Below are 15,348 nucleotides of genomic sequence, written 5' to 3'. Positions count from 1 at the left end.
AAGTGTTGAAAAAATAAAAAGTTGAGATTTATTTTTTTGTTTTTGTTTTTATCTCTGCTTATGTTGTTAATGTCATTAAAATACTTTATATTAATACATCATTTAATAAGTTCTGAGCCTAACTAATAAACGCCAACTTTTCAGAAAAATTCGACTTTATTCATCAACTTAGTCTCCTTCTAGGGTGAAACACTGATTCCAATGATTCTCAAACAATTTGATGTCATTTCTTTGTAAAACTATTTGTCTAAAATAATTTAAAAAAACACCTATTCAGGTGATCCAAATCTCTTACCCTGGAGCATTCATTTGAAATCTGCAAACAGCCAATTATCTCTAGAAAGAAGCAAACCTGGAGAATAGTGTGAATGTAGGAGCAATTCAACGTTCAGTTCATCTAGTTTTGCCATTTTTGTGATTAACCTATGACATGGTGCATTGTTTTAGTGAAAGAGCACTTTTTCCTCTCCATTTATAGAAACGTTTTATAGTAATTTCTTCCATCACATGCACTAATATACGATATTTGGTATTGATAGTTCTTCCTTTCTCAAGGTAATTGATGAACAAAATACCTTGCACATGCCAAATATATGATCAACTATGAAGAAATACTTTACTCACTTTTAACACAGATTTCTCATCGACAAATGTTTCATGTAGAATGCTGCATATACTGCCTTTTGAGATATTTCATACAGTTTCAATTCACAATCTTCTAAAAAGAGTTTGTGGACTTGTTTATGTTTTCCGGGATAATTGCTGAATTTGTGTAAGCTAAGCTTTCAGCATCATCCCTATCTTTACATTTAAAGTCTTTATGTCACATCTTAACTGTTGTTTCGAAGGGAGCAGAGACCAATCATTGCCTTACTTGAATAGTATTTAACCTCATCAGAAAACAATGCCTTACTAACGTATAAAATTCTAATTTTTTTCTGTTTTGAAAATTTGCAATAACTGCCTTACCTAAATAGTTGTAATTTATAAGCTAATAGTCTGATTGGACTCAATTTTTTTTCGCATGCCATTTGAAGGTTAGTACTTTATAAAGATGATATAGAGTTTTTTTGTTGTTAGTTGTGCCATCTATATATCAGAACCTGGATTTATTAAGTGATTTGTTACGTGCAATAGAGTCCCCATTTACTTACACGATAAATTAAAAAAAATATCCCAAAGATCTTTCCTCCTTTGACTAAAGACATCAGAACCCGGACTTTTTATCTAGATTGGTATATTCATCTTAGAATTTATTTAATAAAAGAAAATGGGGGGGGGGGAGAACAAACAGCTTCAAGACATGTTTTACTTTTTTCTTTTTGTTTTTTGCTAAAATCAATCATAAAATGATTATAACCAATGTAAGACAAGAGTGTTGTGTTTGATCTGACCTCATACAGAGAAGTGGCCATTATGTTTTCTCGCATGTTGAAAAGAAAGTTTGGAACGAAATCTAATTTTGAAATAAAAAAAGAACTTAAAAACAGTTTCACAACGTTAAATATATACAGGTCTGTAGAAAATTAGATTTTTATGCATTTGGTAAGTTATTTATTGTAGTTATTTATATATATACTAGCAGGGGTTACCCGGCGTTGCCTGGGTGATCGGCCCCCTTCCCACACCGAGGGGTAAACAAAAAAGGTCACCCCTCTGAATTTACATGCTTGGTGCTGGCCTCCCCCCTTCAGAGAGAGATAATCCCCCAAGGAAAAAAATCACCTCCTCCTGGCCTCTTCGCCCCCCCCACCATTGGGGGGGACACCGGCTCCCTCCTTTAGGAGGAGAAACTGCCAAGCTCCCCCCTTTAGGGTGAGAAAATGCCAGGCTTGCCCTTTTGGTGGGGAGATGGTGGCCAGCTCCCCTTGCTTGCCCGTAGGTGGGTGGAGGATCGGACGCCCTTCCGTTAGGAACCCACCCTTGGGGGGAGGTGGAAGGAAAGGGGGTAGCCCCTCCCCGCTTCGGATAGGATTTAATAAACAAATAGAATTAACAAAAAAGTAGAATCGATCAGGATCGAACACGCAAACTAACGGTTAACAGTTTAGTATGCATACCCGAATTACTCTCTTACCTTTAATAAATAAAAAAAATAAATAAAACATGTTATTTTTTAAAAGTTAATGGTATACTGTGTGTCTAGGACGGTAGTGAACGTGTCTGTGTGCGTGTGTGTGCGTGTGCTGGGAATGGTAGTAGTACTAATAGTCTGTCCTTTGGAGGACAGGGTTTGTTTTCGTGTTGTGTGTACGTGTGTGCGGCTACCACCAGAGTGTGTGTATGTGTGTGCGTGTGTGCGCGTGTGCTGGGAATAGTAGTAGTACTAATAGTCTGTCCTTTGGAAGGCAGCGTTTGTTTTCGTGTTGTGTGTACGTGTGATGCGGCTAGCGCCAGACGGCACTTTAGTAAAGTGTGGTTGCGTTTGTGGGTGTGCTGTGTGTAGTAGTAGTAGTAGTAGTAGTAGTAGTAGTAGTAGTTATAGAGAGTCGTTTGCAGAGTCAGCGTTGGTTTGGCGAATGGCGGACGTGGTGACGGAGGTTGGATTGTGATGGCTGGTGTATTTTCGTAATTTTGTAATTTGTAAATGGCAAGTTAGGGAAAAGTAGACCCTCCCAAGATGGACAATAAATAAGGGCATAATATTTTATGATAAAGTTAAGAACGTAGGAACCATAGTTTTTTAGGAGATTTGATTATTGGATTGACCAATCAGAAACCGTCTGTGGCACACACATCTCTGTTTTTATAGATATATAGATATATATATATATATATATATATATAGTCTGAATTCAGAGCCAGAAAATAACAAAAGATAAGTAAAATAAGGACTGTTATTTTGGTGCCCCCCCCCCCCGCTCCCGCATTGTGCTGGAGAGGATATTATACCTAAATAAACATAATATTGTCTTTGAGATTGTCGTACATTATTCTTGGTTGTTTTTTGTTTTGATTTTTTAGAACATGTAAATGAACCTATACTTAGTTGTTAAATTCATTTACCCCACACACATATATATATATTCACGGTCATCTGATATCAAGTTGCAAAGTTCTTCTAGGGGACGGCTACTATGCAGCAAGACATGATGGAGTATGCAAGTACCTCCACTGGGCCATCTATAAAAAATTAAACATCCAGTGTAGCAGCAAGTCCTGGGAACATCAACCTGAACGAACAGTTGGAAATGACTTATATACCATATATTACGACCATGTAATCCCTACAGCCACCTACCTTGAAAATGCTGCTGTGAAACCTGACATAGTTATATGCAATAAGTCAGAGTTGCAACCTTGATTGAAGTGAGTGTTCCTAATGATGGAGGTCTGAACAGAGCTGAAAGAGAGAAGCAGACCAAATACCAAGGTCTCATGTATGATATGAAAAGAAACTGGAATCTTAAGAAGATATCATACCAGTTATTATAGGTGCCATAGGGCTTATGAAGAAGAACCTGAAGTCCTACCTAACTAATATTCCTGGTGAACCAAGTGCAAAAGAAATCCAGACAATTGCACTTAAGGGAACAACGAGGATACTAAAAAGAGTTCTCGGTTGGTTTCAATAAAAAGCAGGGCAATGTTGGCAGCTGGTTTGGCTGCCCCATACCCAGCATTACAATCTTCAAAGGAAGAAAAAAAAGTGAAATTATTTTTTTTTTTGCTCCATTCCCTCTGCTTCACTATTTTTTTAACATTTACCAAATAAGCTCTACACACACACACACACACACACACACACACACACACACACACACACACACACACACACACACACACACACACATATATATTCACGTGAAATCATTTTCTTTTTTTTTCCCCATTCCCTCTGCTTCACTATTTTTTGTAACATTTACCAAGTAAGCTCTATGGCTTACTTGTAGTTTCATTAAATACTTTGCAAGCAAAATCCGATTCCGCATTTTGTTAACTCCTACCCTATGATGAGAAGGAAAGTATTTCTTTCAAAACTCCGCGGATTAAGGACAATCCACTTAATTTGTGTTCCCTTTTTGAAAATTAAATATGTTTTAACTCTTCTTAAAGTGTTTTTAACATGTTTTATTAATTCTTTGTTCTTATATATATATATATATATATATATATATATATATTACGATTTTTGTTTCTGTTAACTCTACTACACTTTTATTAAAATATATTTCTGATTTTCATTGTTTTATAAATTCTGATTAAATAAATAAAAAATTTTTTAATAATATATATATATATATATATATATATATATATATATATATATATATATATATATATATATATATATATATATAAAATGATATAAAAAAGATGTAGTGTTTACCTGATATACGCAATGGTAAACTTCAATCTAATATAAACACCAGTATTTATATATAGATAATTTAATCCCAACCGAATAAAAAAGCTCAATAAGCAATAGAGAGTAGAACTTATTATAAGAGAAAGAAAATTGTAAGTTGAACTTTACAATCAAAATTTATTGTTCAGCTGAATACTCCAAAAAACAATTCACAAAGTTCTTATTCTGTGGAGTTTCAAAGAATCCTATTCTTGCTATTTTTCTCATCAGAGGACAGAAAAAAATCATAAATTATATTTGTAGCAATGCTAGAACTTGCTTGTTATGGCATTAAGTGAAACCGCAATTTATTATAATCATAAATTGCAAAGATGTACGTCTCCTTTAAAAACAACGAGTGAAGAAATGTGGGAAATGTAAAATATAATAAAAACAAACTGCACATAATATTATGCGCAGTTTGTTTTTATTATTTTTTATAATATATATATATATATAACTTTGTATTTGTGTTTTTATTATTTTTTAATATTATATATATAACTTCGTATTTGTGTTTTTATTATTTTAAACACAAACGGACATGATGAATAAAATCTTTGGATAAAAGTTTTCATTAAAAGCAAAGTACAATGTGAGATTTAAATACTAAAATGTCATCAAAGAGAAATTATGCAGATATTCCAAAGTAATTTCCTTTTTATTTATTTTCTTAGTTGGCATGCGATGATTAATTCAATTAAAAGATGTTCTAAGATACCGAATAAATAAATAAATAGTGTTTTTCTTGACCTTTTCAACTTGTAACAAGTAGTTATCTCTTCCAATTGAACCTTTGACCCTTTTTGTTTTAAGAAGTTTCTTTATTTCTTTTTTTTTTTTCAAAGTTATGGTTGGAAGGGGGGGGGGTTCGACTTTCTGATTCCATCATATTTTTCTTTATTATTCTTTTTCATGCCAAACAAGGCATGTGTCTAACAGGAGACTGGGTGACTTGAACAGTGAGATGTCTGTTCACATTACATTTAAACTTCTGTACGTTAGTTCAGTCAGTTTGGCAAGAAACAGGGGGAATTCTAAAATCTAGCAGTCTAAAGGAAAGAAACTATTAGAATAGAAGATTTTCTGGCCTCTAGAGATCTCTACAGTGAAGGGGTGAGATGTTGCTGCTTGTCATGTTAGGCGGAAGTATGTATGTCAAAGGTACAAGTGCTATGAGTTCATCGGAGCACATTTTAATGAAGTACTTGTAGAACAGGCACAAAGATGCAACATTGTGGTGATGGAACAGAGGTTATAGCTTGACTGATAGTGTGGGACCTATTAGATGTTTTTATTTTATAATATTAATTAATATAGGTAATTCCTAACAAAATATTTACCATTATCACTATCTATGTATCAGTCTATCTTATGGTTGTAATAGGCAAAGCAGGTCCATCATTAAGTAAATGACTAGGAATCGTCTGTGCTGTACATAAAAGCTCTGAACTAAAAAGTGGGATACAATGAGGTTAATTTGAACTTGTGACCTAAGGATCACAAATGGTTTGTCATATAAGGTGGATGATTCACCTTTTTTGTGGATTTTTATTTTTTTTATTTAAATAATAATGGAAATGGATGAGAACTCACATATGGAGTATGTGAGTTCTCATCCGTTTCCATTGTTCAAAAAGTGTAACAGAATTACAATGGATAAGAACTTGCATGTGAAATAAGTATATTTCAATAGCTAGGATTTGCTGAAAATGATATGCAAACCCAAATTTGATTGTTTCTCAATTTTTTTTGGATGAGGATTGATAATTCATATTATTTAAATTATTCGGACTACTGTTCTCATTTTAAGTGTTATTTTCACAACATTTTGGTTAATGCATTAGGTTGGTGCAAAAATAATGTCGTTACATCAACTATGTATATAAAAACAACATTATTTTTTGCACAGACATAACTTCCAATTTATATTTTTTTTACAAAGATTTTTTGCAAACAAAGAAAAACAAACTATCAACAAACAAACAAAAAAAACAGCATGCCAGTCTGTCTAAATTAAAATTGGTTGCCTCTTGTTCTTGATATAAGAATCCCAGGTTATCCAAATGACATGCTTAAATATTACGCAAATAGAGAATCAGCAGGAGCAGTTGTCATACATAATTAGTAAAAGCCTTATATTTTTCTATGGATTGAAAATATAACTGCTAGAATTTTAGAAGAATGATTTAAATTTATTCAAATCTTCAGAATTGTGTGCAATTTAACTATAATATAAATCTCATTAAAGTCAAAGGTTTTTTATTTGACACAAGGTATTTTACTGATATTAGTTGGATCGATGTCTCCGTTTAGTCTAGAAAGACAATGGATACCCCCTGTAGAGGCACCTACACGTGTAATTGTGAGGTAAGGGTTGTATACCCCAACCACACCTCTCCTGAATCGGCACTGCTTGAGTCCAGCCGCAAGGAGAAGTTCAGGGCGACTAGAAACAATGCAGAGACTCACCTGAAAGTCCCAAATAGTCACCATTTAGTACTGACCAGGTTCAATGTTGCTTGACTTTGGTGATCCAACGGGAACGCACCTTAATATACAGGGTGCCCATAAAGTCCGTGTGCGCCTTAAAATATTTATAATTTTATTTGTGATTGCAATAGAAATAACATATAAAAAGGATTTGATTTTGGAACAAGTCATTTGAAAATTGCACACGGACTTTATGGACACCCTGTATATATATATATATAGTCATCCACATACAGTACTGTTTTGCTGTTTCACAGCTCATCAGTGCGGCTAGACAAGCAACTACCTCAAGCCAGGATTGAAACCTGACTGCCCAAATGACAGTCGGAGCTTCTAACGGTTGTGTTATTCAGCTGCTGATGTGAGGGCAGTGAATTAACAATGTTTTGACATTGTCCAAATACCTAAGCTCAATTTGTTTACACAAAAAGCATTGCTTAATACACTAATGGTAATTTGCATATCACTTCCCAATATGCTCAACATAGAGAGCATTATAGTCATTCACATACAGTACTGTTTCGCTGTTTCACAGCTCATCAGTGCGGCTAGACAAGAAACTACCTCAAGTCAGGATTGAAACCTGACCGCCCAAATGACAGTCAGAGCTTCTAACCGTTGCGTTATTCAGCTGCTGCTGTGAGGGCAGTGAATTAACAATGTTTTATATATTAGTTGGATAATTAAGTTTAATTAAGAAACAATGTATTAAGAACAAGTGAGAGTGGGGGAAGTTAACATACTTTTGAGCCATAAATGTAGACAAATGGTGTTTTCTGTTTTGTCATTTAACAATGAAGTTTTAATCTTCTTCATAAGGATAGAAAAGGTCATATCGTTTTCGCAGGTGAAACAAAGTTCTTGTAGATTGAATTATTCAAACAATAATCTTGAAACGACATTTTCGTTTACTATTTAAAAGGTCAGAATAATCATGGGGATATTATCCAGTTGGTAGTCAAATTGATTTCATGATTTAAAAGGTTACACCAATCACAAAATAACATATTTTTTTTAACTAAAAGATGGCTGACATGAAGGTTTACAATTACTGAGTACACTTGCCCCATATGCTTACCTGTCAATAATTAAAAGGGATGCTATTGACTTGAGACCAAACCCTTATATTTTGTCTTGATTTGTGAAAAAAGACTTTCATTGACTGATCAATCATTAGATCGGAAAAAATACAAAACATTGTTGTTGGTTAGACAATCAGAATAATTACCTCAAGTAACAATTCTCAAAAAAAGAAATTACTCTTTAGTGGATTCTTCAGGGAGATAGAAGTCGGCAACAGATCACAAACAGGAATGAAATAAAAATGTGAGAATTTAGAGAAAGAGTGACTCTCTTTTTTCAAGAAATTTACATAGTATCTTTGTACACACTGTAAACAAGTATGTAAATTAGAAAGGAAAAGAATAGAACGCTTTACTTTTATATTATCCACTCCTAACATTGTTACAAGTCCGACTCTATGTGGGGCGTGCAATAAGTAATGCCCCTGACCCATTTCCAATTGTCTGATCTAGCTGAAATTTTGCATGTGCAATGATTTATATCTCTATGGGTTATGTGGCAAATTACAGCTCTGAACTAATTGTGGTTTCTGTTTTACAGGTGTTTGAACTGAGTCAGGTGTGAAATGGAGCCTGTTGAATGTCGAGCATTGATCTGGTTTTTTGTATTTAAAAGGACACACACCACAGGAGACTTTTGATGAAATGAAAGAAACTTATGGTGATAATGCCCCATCATATGAACTTGTAAAACTTCTGCCATTGATGAGGCATCTGTCCGTCAAGTTGAGGCTACCATTTTGGAAGATCGGCGCATTACTATTCACCAAATAGCCCAGGATGTCAAGATTAGTATAAGGTCTGTGGAAACTATCATTCATGACCATTTGCATATGCATAAGGTGTCTGCCAGATGGATTCCCAGGTTGCTCACACCATTCCAGAAGCTAGAACACGTCGAGTGCTCGAGATGTGCCAAGAAGATGAGTGAAAGTTTTTCAAAAGACTGATTACACAGGATGAAACCTGGGTCCATCACTATGATTCAGAGACCAAAGCCCAATCAATACAGTGGAAGCACTTGGACTCACCACCTCCAAAGAAGGCAAGGGTACAGCCCTCCGCTGACAAGGTCATGCTCACAGTCTTCTGGGACCAGGACGGAGTAGTGATGACAGATTTCCTGGCAAAGAGTACCACAATTAGAGGAGCCTATTATGCTTCACTTTTGAGGAAATTAAGGGAAGCTATCAAAATCAAGAGGCGGGGGCGAGGCAAGATCAGCAAAGGTACCCTTTTCCTGCAGGACAACACTCCGGTCCACAATTCGCATGTCACCAGATCAGAAACATGGGCGTGTGGTTATGAAATCAACCATCATCCTCCCTACTCTCCTGACCTTGCATCCTCTAACTTTCACCTCTTCCCAGCCATGAAGTTGTTTTTGAAAGGAAATCGTTTCCCAGATGATGCAGCCTTGATCTCTGAAGTCACATCGTGGCTGCAGGACCAACCTGGGGTATTCTACAAAAATGGTCTCCAGAGCTGCATCAAACGATGGGAGAAATGCATAACTCTGGGTGGTTCCTATGTAGAGAAAGACTAATAACTGTGCCAAGTTTCGTTGCTCTAATGCTATGGGAAGTGGGTCAGGGGCATTACTTATTGCACACCCCTCTTAACTCCTTCCAAAGCCTCTGACTCTGCAACCCTGATTAACATATTATACACCAGAGAAACCAGAAGAATTATAAAAACACGATGATGATGATGATTTTTCTCCTCCTTCTCCTACTCCTCCTCCTCCTCATTTTTCTGTTTAAAACTTCATAACCTTTTTAATCTTCATCCGACTCTAATTCATTTTTTTTTTTTTGTTAGAAAAACCTAAGTTGGTTATTAAAAGATTAATGTAGTTTGCTTGAAGCATTGTTTAATTTGTATAAAGGTAATTTATAGAAGAAAATACAATGCAGAGGTGTAGTGGATCAACAAAAACTGAAGCAAATGAAGAAATAACCTCCATATGCATGCTTGAACTAAAGTCGAATACATCTGAAGAAGACCATAACTGTGGCTGGAAACTTTATTTTCATCACCCTGAACATGTCTCTGTTTGTTATGGCAGTCCAGCGATGCATTTTGAGGATGCTGGCAATGGTCTTGTTGTCATAGGTTGGATCGATAGAGAACATGAGTTGTATAGCAATGCATCTACGATCTCGCTCGTTGAACATTGTGTCACTTTCAGACATGATAGAAGGCTTCTGTTACTCTTGGGATTTGTACACAACTGGTAAACTAGTAGATGGTCTACAACAAAAAAATGAGAACCGGTTTTCATCAAATGGAAATGGAAGCATGTCATCTTTTCTAGGGCGACAATTTTATCATTCCACCCTGTACAAACGTAAAAGTAAAAAGACAACACTGACTTTGAAAACATTCAGATCAGAAATGGAAAAATTTTTTAGATTAAAATTGGAAAAGAATTTTATTATTTTTTATAGTGTGTGTGTGTGTGTGTGTGTGTGTGGTGGGGAAATATAATAGGAATAAAAGAGAGACGAGGCAGAAAAAAAAAACAATAACTATTAAAAAAATATATTTCTAAAACAATATATCTATATATATCTATAAAAGTGAACGTGTCTGTCTGTGTGTCTGTCTGTCTGTCTGTGTACATTTCCCTACGCAATAACTCTGTCAATTTTTAGTCTATAGACTCGAAATTTGAAATACCGGGTACTGAGATTTGGGAAAATCGATGTGACAGGTGTCAGCCAGAAATTTGGCTGTTGAGGGGTCAAATTTCAACGATTTGACCTTTAAGAACTCTACCAAACTCCTCCGACAATTTTGGGTCTAGACACTTGAAATTTTAGATATAGGTTCCTTGAACCTGGATCTAACTTAATAAAGTGATTTGAGCCTGAAACTATAAATTTTAAGGGGTCATAATAGGGGTCAAATTAAAAAAAAATTTACTCTTTTTTTTTTTTTTGCTCAGCATACACCTCCAAACACCCGGGCAACGCCGGGCTGAAATGTTAGTAAGGAAATAAAATAAGAATTTTTTAAAATTTATAAAAACATCAAAACAGTTTCCAAAATTAAAAAAAAATATTTTAAATTTCAAAAAATTAAATTTTTTTCCAAATTTTCATTTGCTACAAGATGACATTACATTTGTAAGGACTTTCCATTTCTTCAAAGTCTGTATTTTAGTTATACACTGTGCAAATTGGATGATAGCACACAAGACGGCAAATCTTTTCTAACATTGAACAGTTATAATTTGTTATCAAAATAAGTTTGGCATCATTGTTTATATTTTACAAATATCTACGGCCACACATTTTAATTTTTTTTCTTTCGATATAATGAAAATAAAATTTTGGTTTGAGATAGCGAGTAATAAGCTACTTTTTCTCCCTTTTGTTCACCTTATAATTATTATATAATATCCCAATTCGGTTCTTTGTTATTTTTAAGGAATTCGAAAATCGAAATACTGACTTTCAAGTGAAATCAATGGTATCTACTGAATTGTCCTGTCACAATTGAACATATCCAAAAATTAAGAAAAACAATAAGGTAGAAAATTAATTATTAAAGAAAATAGTTTTCGAAGACAATTAGCAATCATTACACATTACAAAATAAACATGGCCGAAATCGTTTTTTTCATTGAATCATGGAAATACGGGTTTTATATATTCCAGAAATATTTAACTAATTGTGACATGACAATTAGGTAGATGACATTGTTTATTGTTAAAATTGATAAAAAGATGTAAGTAGTTATCATTGTTTTTTAATAGAAACTCATTTTTTCGGCTGTTGGATTTCGCTACAATAACAAAGAAGAACCTCCAATTCTTACTGTATGAAAAGTTTGTCTCAAAAAATGATTTTTACAAAAAAAAAATGTTCTATACTCAGAAACATTGTTTTTTTTAAATTTTTTTTTTTAAATCTTTTTTTTTATTTTCCTTTTTCAGAATGAAAGTTTTGGTGAATTTTGTGAAAAAACTTTTCAATATCGTCTTTCTTCTTCTGTCACCTGTCCGTCGACTGATATGCCGTCGCCGACGTCACTCAGACACACCCATCTTACCTCTAACTGCAACATTCCCTACGTCTCTGCCCCCAGCAAATGAGGTGAGTTGTCTTGTGCTCAAGACTTTGTTTAACCCTTTCGCTGCATAATTCAATTTCATGGTCATTTCTAGTCTTGTATTGATGTAATTCGTCCACCAAAAAAATTGAATTCATGTCTTCTGCTCCTATAATACTTTTTTGTTTTAATCATAAAAAATAAAGTTTGATTCTTGCTTTATATATATAGACAAGCAGAGCTACTTGGCATTACTCCTTGACAAAAGTGTAGCATATTTCTGTTAAAACTTCTATTTCTTTCTCTCTCTTTCTCTCTCTCTCTGTTTTTTCCCTCCATCTTTGTACATTCCTCTTTTTTCTTCACCCAGCACATTCCTCTTTCCAGGGATACACACACACACTTTTATAGATTTCTCAAGGAATGAGTCAACATAAAGGAATCAACTCCTTGAAAAACAAAATCAGTTATTTCCCTTAAGTTGATGACTGGAATACTGACCTCTCCAACAACAAAATTTATGCCAGTTTAGGGTTAAAGAATGAATATTTTAAAAAAAAACTTTTAATTGTATTTATCTAGGGCAATACCGATCAAGAAAATACCAATTTTGTGCATGTTTGTTTTGTTGTTTTCAAGTTTTAGCCTGACATACATATATACATATATGATGATTGCTACTCCTTGACAGAAGTTTGTCATCTCTTCAGGTTGATGTCGGGCGTCCATGTACACATAATATATACTCATGCATAATCGTTCACATATGTGGCAGGTGAACTTGCCTGTATTTTCTAGTTCTTGTAGGATGGACATACATGAAAATTTGCAGGCTTTTTCTGGATTATAATACAGTTATATAATAGTTAAAATTTCATGAAAATTGGTAAAAAGAACCTGTATTTTCAAGCCAATAAAAGATGGCCAAATTTGCCTACATTTGTATATATAGTGTCATGGCAGGCAGCTTCAGTTTTCTCCCCTGTGTCCTTACCAGGCCACTAATTAGGTATATATATATATATATAATGATTGCTACTTCTTGACAGAAATTTTCCATCTTTTCAAGTTGATGTCGGGTGTCTATGTGCATGTACATGGTTCTTCCGCCCAACTACACTCATGCATAATCGTTCACAGATGTTGCAGGTGCACTTGCCAGTATTTGCTGGTTCTTGTAGAGGGACTATACTATGCACCTTTGAGTTTTGTGTCAAACTGCTTGCAAATTTACAGACCAGTTCAGAGATATTACAACGGTACTTGGGTGATCTGGGTGGCAGCACATCCTCATAAAATTGTTGGTCGTGTTTAACCTTGTGTGACTTCACATGGTTCACCAGGTTAGATTTAGACAGAAGAAATCTGTCACAGATTGTACATTTCAGTTCTTGAAAATTTGAAAGTCAGCATATATCAATACATGTGTCAATACATATATCAATACATGTGTCAATACATATATCAATACATGTGTCAATACATATATCAATACATGTGTCAATACATGCATACACAGAAAGACAACTTGTTTTTAAATTATAAACTAAGAGAAATGTGAGTTTCCCGCTTCTTAGCATAATTTTACTTTTTTTTTAATCCAGAAAAAGCAGATTTCTGCCTAAATTTCGAGTCCATAAAATGTTTTGCGTTTGGTTTCAAATCTGCTTTTTATTTTTTAATAATAAAAATCTGATTTCTATCAATTCACTAGAGCCTTACCTCCTTATTTTTGTCACTATTTAGAAAGATTGTGTTTATCTTTTTCCTTCTTCATCTCTTCCACTGTTCCTACTTTTTCTTTCTCCCTCTTTCTCTCTCCATCTTGTTGTGCCCTCTTTCTCATTCAGTGTTCTAAGCATCACCTCCCCAGATATGGCAGCAGTACTTTATTTCTGAAAACTGAAAATGTTAATCTTGCCATGAAGGCTAAGACTTCAATGGAGTAGATGACTTTTGTCATCAAAGAATGACTTCCTGTCTCCTTCCCTCACATGCACACTCGGTTCTTTCTCTTACTTTTTTAAAATTGATCCCCATTTACCACTCATTTTAGTTTTACCTTATTTTGTTTTTAATTCCAATAAATATTTGATTTGTTGTAAACTAAAAAGCTAATTCAATGTTATTTATCAAAGTTCTGGAGAGGCGAGAAACGCAAATAGATACAGAAGATTTTGTTTGATACTTTTATTAATACTGATATAGGTATATGATTTAAAAGTAAAAAGAACACAATTACTTTTTCCTTATTTGTTTTGTATATTTTTTATATTTTTTAATGTTTTTTCATATTATTCATATTTTAATGATTTAAAATTTGTATTAAAAAAATTCACTAAAAATATTTTATATTTAATAAATCATAAAATCTAATTTCTTTTTATTCCTCTTTCTAATCTTCTCCTTTGTCCTTTAGTCAGAACTTCAGTCAACATATTATATCATTTATGAGATATTTATTGAAAAATGTAGGAAAAGTAAAAATAACAAAATACTTTTTTCTCTATATATTTTTTATTATTTTGCAAATGAAATTAAGGAAAAGAAAAACATTTTTATTAATAATCTATAATATTAGTCTGTTTGTCTATTTCGTTTTTTCTTGGAACTACTAAGCTGATCTGGTTGGAATTTTGTATGAACCTTTGTTATAATAAGGTGCAGCAAACTAATTATGGCATCTGTTTGATACACAGTTAGGGATTACTAGGGATTATTATTTAATGCAAAAGTGAGCATAAACATATTCAACCATAAGTTTGGCATAAAACACTCATTCTAAGTCAACGATCTATAACTTTTACCCATTTTTAATGGATTAAAAATCATTAAATTTCTTTTTTTTTTTTTTTTCTAACTCTTCTTTTAAATCTTTTCTATCTTTTAGCCGGAACTTCAGCCATGGGATACATGGGGTATTGAGGAATCTCAAGGCCGTAACCGTGGCAAACAAGATTCACCTCAACCTGAACCAGAAATTGATTTTTTCCAAGGAATGACTCCAACTATTAAAAAAACGGCAAAGGTTAGCAATTTAATAGTTTTATTTTGTTTTCTATTGAATGTTGTAAAAGACAATATAAAAAGAAAATAGCTTTGGTGCTTGTTTATATTGAGTCACAAGTAAAATATAGCAGTTCAGCCTAAAATAACATGAAAACCTTTTGGATATACTTATGAGTGAAAAATATTAGTGTACACTAAAAATTACAGAATGTAAGCAAGTAGAATTTTAATAAAAAAAATAAAATTAATTTGATATTTGGAATCCACAAACTTCAAACAACAAGCCAGCATATCGTTTCCATGTTAGAAGAAACCAGATAATTTTCTACAACAAGCTTGGTCTGATGCGATTACAT

The 15,348-nt window shown here is 33.7% G+C and overlaps 1 protein-coding gene across 3 annotated transcripts in view; it reads left to right on the top strand.

Annotated features, from left to right (window-relative positions):
• LOC145295988 (receptor-binding cancer antigen expressed on SiSo cells-like) overlaps positions 1-15,348 on the top strand; it is a 198,183-nt gene that overhangs the window by 166,935 nt on the left and 15,900 nt on the right. For all 3 annotated transcript variants that reach the window (XM_080141949.1, XM_080141947.1, XM_080141946.1), the window contains 2 exons: positions 11,868-12,027; positions 14,874-15,011. In XM_080141949.1, the coding sequence (XP_079998075.1) occupies positions 11,869-12,027; positions 14,874-15,011 (297 nt within the window). In that variant the 5' untranslated portion in view covers position 11,868. The remainder of the gene's footprint in view (positions 1-11,867; positions 12,028-14,873; positions 15,012-15,348) is intronic.

Source organism: Euprymna scolopes, chromosome 16 (genome assembly GCF_053919585.1).
Source record: "Euprymna scolopes isolate OS-2025 chromosome 16, ASM5391958v1, whole genome shotgun sequence".
Taxonomy (NCBI): domain Eukaryota; kingdom Metazoa; phylum Mollusca; class Cephalopoda; order Sepiida; family Sepiolidae; genus Euprymna; species Euprymna scolopes.
This window is presented reverse-complemented; position numbering and strand designations above follow the sequence as displayed.